The sequence below is a fragment of the Girardinichthys multiradiatus genome, chromosome 4 (genome assembly GCF_021462225.1).
Source record: "Girardinichthys multiradiatus isolate DD_20200921_A chromosome 4, DD_fGirMul_XY1, whole genome shotgun sequence".
NCBI lineage: Eukaryota > Metazoa > Chordata > Actinopteri > Cyprinodontiformes > Goodeidae > Girardinichthys > Girardinichthys multiradiatus.
Genome location: NC_061797.1, coordinates 42,007,522 through 42,013,599, shown reverse-complemented (window position 1 = coordinate 42,013,599; position 6,078 = coordinate 42,007,522). Strand labels below are relative to the sequence as shown.

At 40.4% G+C, this 6,078-nt stretch overlaps 1 protein-coding gene across 1 annotated transcript; it reads left to right on the top strand.

Moving 5' to 3' along the window:
• The first annotated feature begins 329 nt into the window (after positions 1 to 329).
• Positions 330 to 4,460, top strand: LOC124866953 (myoblast determination protein 1 homolog). The gene is made up of 3 exons (XM_047363034.1): positions 330 to 1,038; positions 1,554 to 1,626; positions 3,985 to 4,460. Exons 1-3 carry the CDS (start codon positions 502 to 504, stop codon positions 4,185 to 4,187), a joined length of 813 nt encoding a protein of 270 aa, XP_047218990.1. The 5' UTR covers positions 330 to 501; the 3' UTR covers positions 4,188 to 4,460.
• Positions 4,461 to 6,078: the final 1,618 nt, after the last annotated feature.

Below are 6,078 nucleotides of genomic sequence, written 5' to 3'. Positions count from 1 at the left end.
GTCACAGTTCAGCTCTACCTGACTTTATTTATATTTCAAGAGGCTTTTAACCTCAGAGCTGCAGAGTTTCTTTCATTCCTAGTTGGTCTCCAAATGACCACCTGTTCTACCTCAGCGTGACGTGGAGGATCCTTCTGGATGATTTGTGAAGATGAACCTGACTGTCCTTTTCATTGCTTCCTGTTTCACTGCACTGATCAGACAGCACACACAAAGTCACACAGTACACACCTACACACACACTGCCCCAGACCATTGGTCACTTCTGTCATTGGTCCGCCTCTACACTGTCCCCTTTATAAAGGCACACCACGCCAAAGGAGTGAAGTGACACAGACTGACGCTTTAAACTCCCTGTCAGTTCGAATACGACTAATTGGTGATATTTTTACTCTTTTCTTCAGTCCTCTGCTCTTGATATTTGTAAGCAAATAGAGAAGAGTTTAAGTAATCATCTTCCTGTTTTTCTCCGTGCTGTGCTTGTCAAGGAGTAGTCAGCATATGCCGATGGATTTGTCAGAGTTTCCCTTCTCTCTCTCGTCAGCTGATGACCTCTACGACCCCTGCTTCAACACCAGCGATCTGAACTTTTTTGATGATTTGGACTCCCGGCTGACACATGGCGGGCTGCTAAAGTCAGAGGACCACCTTCATCACAATGTGCCAACAGCAGAGGAGGAGGACCAGCATGTAAGGGCCCCTGGGGGCCTCCACCAGGGGGGCCACTGCCTGCTGTGGGCTTGCAAGGCCTGCAAGAGGAAGACAACACACGCAGACCGGAGGAAAGCAGCAACAATGCGAGAGAGACGGCGGTTGAGCAAAGTCAACGATGCTTTCGAGACCCTAAAGCGCTGCACGGCCTCCAATCCAAACCAGCGGCTGCCCAAAGTGGAGATCCTGCGAAACGCAATCAGTTACATCGAGTCTCTGCAGGCGCTGCTGCGGGCTGGCCAGAACGAGACCTTCTACCCGCAGCTTGAGCACTACGGCGGGGAGTCGGACTCCTCCAGCCCCCACTCCAACTGCTCCGACAGCACGGTGAGGCAGAGAACAGCTGAACAGTTCATGTGTTGCCTCATGAAATGCGAGGAATGTAACTGGAGATTTATTTTGGGCTCCAGTGATTAGTTTTGATGAATAGTCTCTTTAGAATGGAACCCAATGGGATTGCATTCAAACCTTGCATTTGCATTCTCCTAGCTGTTTTATTTGTTGTAGTTTTTTTAGATGTTCCTAACGCATGTTCACCAGTTTAGCAAGGATTTTAGTTTTTAATTTTTAAAATAAAATTAAAACTTCAACTTTAAAAAAATATTTTTTTATTAATAACAACTTTAAAAAGTTGCTGAAATAAAATTATTTCACCTATTTTCAAGTTGTGCAAATGTGAAATGAGTCAGCAAAAGATTATGAATTGGGTTAATTTTTGTTCCTTCTTTTTACAAAGTGATCACATATTTATTTTAGTTTGTTGTAATTTAATTTACAATTTCAGTCAATAAAATAAACTTTCGACAACTTATAAAGCCCTAAAAATTTTTATTTGTTTCCAGATGGATTTCATCTCTCCATGTTCGACCAGTAGTGAAAACGGCAACTCTTCCTATGGCAAACAAACAGCAGATGGTGAGTGCTTGAAGCTTTTTTAAAAGATTTTCAAAAGATAAAATTAAGATCGGATTTAGTTTGTTTTTGTTCTATTTATATAAATGTCATCATTAATCCATGTTATTTCTGGATGTGGTTGTTCTTCACTTTAATTATAACAAACCTCTGAGATGGAGCTCATCTCCTCAAACAGTTTCCGTTTTAATAAATCTGGTCTGTTATTACATTATTAAATCAGGGATTCAGTTTCATTTAATTAAATTCAATTAGCTTTACCTCAGTTTATTTTAATTTTGCCAACTGACAACAAATATAATTTTTTTAATACAAATTAAATCATATGCAATTATATAGAAATTAAATTCCAAGTTCATTTCATATCAATCAAATACAATTAAAACAATTAAAGCATATACTCAATAATAATTAGACAACACAGAAATCACTGTGTCAAAGTTCAGATTGAGTTTTATGTGTTTCTCTTTAATCTAGGCTCTATTTTTGTCGGAAATCTGCACGTTTGTTGCTAAACCTTGTCTCTAAAAAATGTTTTTTCCATCAAGATTTTTTTTTTTGCCATTTGGAGCAGATATCGTTTCCCTCACAGAACAGCTGAGGGGGTCAAAAGGGAGTTTGGTTGTTTAGTCTAAATGTGTTTTGTGGGTCTGGAGAAGGCCGTATATGAGGATTTCTGTCGGAATGTGCTGTGCTGAGGATATTTTGAAGGGCTGTCCTTGTAAACCAAAGCCTGAAGTGATTCCACATTCTTAGCCCAAAGTCAAGCTGGCAAACAATGCAGGTTGACACCCACCAGGTCTTCCTCTTGTTCCTGATCCTTTTGATGGTGTCCACGGACAGGATCTCTAGATAAAGTCATGAAGGCAATGGCATCTGATTTGAGAAACTCAGGTTCTCATCTTTCTTTTTATAGAAGATGTGATTCTGTTGTTGTCTTCAAAATCAGGACCATCAGCCTGCACTTGAGTGTTTCAAAGCTAAATGTTAGCACACAAGATGAGTGTCCATTCCTTTCCAGCTCTCCGTGGCAAATCATTAAAACCTGTCATTTATAGTCACACCCAGGGCAGCTTACAGGCTTGGGGCTGAATGCCTTTTAAACATACGGCTGTAAATGGAAAAGTCAGACAACAACAATGACAAGACAGGAGACAATCGTGGCAGCGAAAGAAAGTAATTTATTTACAAAATAATATTTTCATGAGGCTTTCACTGGAGGAAAATACTTGTAGGTTTTCTGCTCAAGTGCCACTGGGAGGGGCTCCCAGGGCAGACTTAGAATTTGCTGCAGGGTCTATGTTTACCTTCTGGCCTGCCGAGGGCTTTGGTGCACCAGAATAAACTGGAGAGCATCGCTAAAGAGCTGGATGTCTGTAGATTTGTTTCTGCCTGTTCATATTTTCTTGCCAAAAATAATTGAAAAGTTAGTTTTGTCTTTCAAAACACTGGTTTTCTGACTTATAACTAGAACACAGATGAGTTTTGGACAATCTTACTGTCAGATCTGAGTTTAATGACTGACATAAATGGGATGTGCCAGTAAGAGTGTAACAAATGTTGCTTGTTCTTTTGCCTACCGGTGTTTGCTGCTTCCTGTGTTTTCAGCTCATGGCTAAAGTTTAATTGCAGCACTGTTAGAACAGAGTTAGACAGAAATTATTAAAAAAAAAATATAGTTTAGCTTTTGCTTCCAACACATGCTTAAAGGAATCAGAATCAGAATCAGAATCAGAAAAGCTTTATTGCCAAGTACGTTTTTGGACATACAAGGAATTTGTTTTGGCATAGTCAGTGCAATACAATACAAATTAAACAGTACTGGTTCATCTCCACCGTCACCCCTGCTTGCTTGGAGTAAGAGATTATTGCAAAGTTAACAACTTGCTGCCATCTTCTGGACTTGTGTAGACAGATAACCTTAGACCAATCACTATTTTGTATCATCTTAACTCAGTTCTATTGTATAATAAAATAATTCATTTAGACTATATATGACTATTTGTTATTAGGTGAATTTAGATCGCAATAGATTTGATGCAACTGAATAGGAATTGGACCTGTTTGCCTTGAAAAGGGCCTTGAGATGTTGTAAACTCAGACCGTTTAAATAAATTGATTTCATTATATCAAAGCTGAATTAATACAAAGAGAAACAGGTGCATGTGTGAAGTTAGTCATGATAATTATGGTTGCATTTACATAAGTTTAAAAAATCTGTTTTCCTTTAAGTAAAAGGCTTGGCTTAGGATGAGAGGTTAAAATGCATAATTTAATTTAATTTAATTTAATTTAATTTAATTTAACAATGACCAGTTTCTTGCTTGACTTTAATGACCTGTTCTTATTTGTTGTCTGAAGGTTGCAGCAGCAGCAGCAAAACATCGCTCATTTCCAGCTTGGACTGCTTGTCCAGCATCGTGGAGCGCATCAGCACAGACCGAGCTGGGGCCCCCGCTGGAGACAGCGTAGTCCCCCAAGGCGCTGAATCCCCTCACAGCATCTCTGGTGTCTCTTCTTCACCTGCTGATCCCAGCAGCATCTATGAGCCAATCTTATCCTGATGGAGCTAACAGCGTAACTTTCCACATGGACAGAAAGATTCCTCCATTATAAGGAGGAGAACACTAAATTATTCCTGATTTCTGAACTAAGCCACTTAAATAGATACTTTTTCATTTGGATGAAACAGTTTTCCCTGAACTTAGAATTTTCATATTGTAGCGGAAAAAAGTAATCCTGCTGTCTGTTTTTAAACATCCAGGAGTCCTGGAGAGGACCCTGTTCATGTGATTCCTGTTGATAACAACTGAGGACCATAAATACATTTGACTATTCATGCTATCTAAAAAAAAACAAAACAAAAAAAAACACATTTAAAGTGTTTGTGTAAATGTTTGTAAGATATTTAAGAGCTGATGAAATCTTAAGAAACACATATTTACAGGTCCTTCTCAAAATATTAGCATATTGTGATAAAGTTTATTATTTTCCATAATGTAATGATGAAAATTTAACATTCATATATTTTAGATTCATTGCACACTAACTGAAATATTTCAGGTCTTTTATTGTCTTAATACAGATGATTTTGGCATACAGCTCATGAAAACCCAAAATTCCTATCTCACAAAATTAGCATATCATTAAAAGGGTCTCTAAACGAGCTATGAATCTAATCATCTGAATCAACGAGTTAACTCTAAACACCTGCAAAAGATTCCTGAGGCCTTTAAAACTCCCAGCCTGGTTCATCACTCAAAACCCCAATCATGGGTAAGACTGCCGACCTGACTGCTGTCCAGAAGGCCACTATTGACACCCTCAAGCAAGAGGGTAAGACACAGAAAGAAATTTCTGAACGAATAGGCTGTTCCCAGAGTGCTGTATCAAGGCACCTCAGTGGGAAGTCAGTGGGAAGGAAAAAGTGTGGCAGAAATCGCTGCACAACGAGAAGAGGTGACCGGACCCTGAGGAAGATTGTGGAGAAGGGCCGATTCCAGACCTTGGGGGACCTGCGGAAGCAGTGGACTGAGTCTGGAGTAGAAACATCCAGAGCCACCGTGCACAGGCGTGTGCAGGAAATGGGCTACAGGTGCCGCATTCCCCAGGCCAAGCCACTTTTGAACCAGAAACAGCGGCAGAAGCGCCTGACCTGGGCTACAGAGAAGCAGCACTGGACTGTTGCTCAGTGGTCCAAAGTACTTTTTCGGATGAAAGCAAATTCTGCATGTCATTTGGAAATCAAGGTGCCAGAGTCTGGAGGAAGACTGGGGAGAAGGAAATGCCAAAATGCCAGAAGTCCAGTGTCAAGTACCCACAGTCAGTGATGGTCTGGGGTGCCGTGTCAGCTGCTGGTGTTGGTCCACTGTGTTTTATCAAGGGCAGGGTCAATGCAGCTAGCTATCAGGAGATTTTGGAGCACTTCATGCTTCCATCTGCTGAAAAGCTTTATGGAGATGAAGATTTCATTTTTCAGCACGACCTGGCACCTGCTCACAGTGCCAAAACCACTGGTAAATGGTTTACTGACCATGGTATCACTGTGCTCAATTGGCCTGCCAACTCTCCTGACCTGAACCCCATAGAGAATCTGTGGGATATTGTGAAGAGAACGTTGAGAGACTCAAGACCCAACACTCTGGATGAGCTAAAGGCCGCTATCGAAGCATCCTGGGCCTCCATAAGACCTCAGCAGTGCCACAGGCTGATTGCCTCCATGCCACGCCGCATTGAAGCAGTCATTTCTGCAAAAGGATTCCCGACCAAGTATTGAGTGCATAACTGTACATGATTATTTGAAGGTTGACGTTTTTTGAATTAAAAACACTTTTCTTTTATTGGTCGGATGAAATATGCTAATTTTGTGAGATAGGAATTTTGGGTTTTCATGAGCTGTATGCCAAAATCATCCGTATTAAGACAATAAAAGACCTGAAATATTTCAGTTAGTGT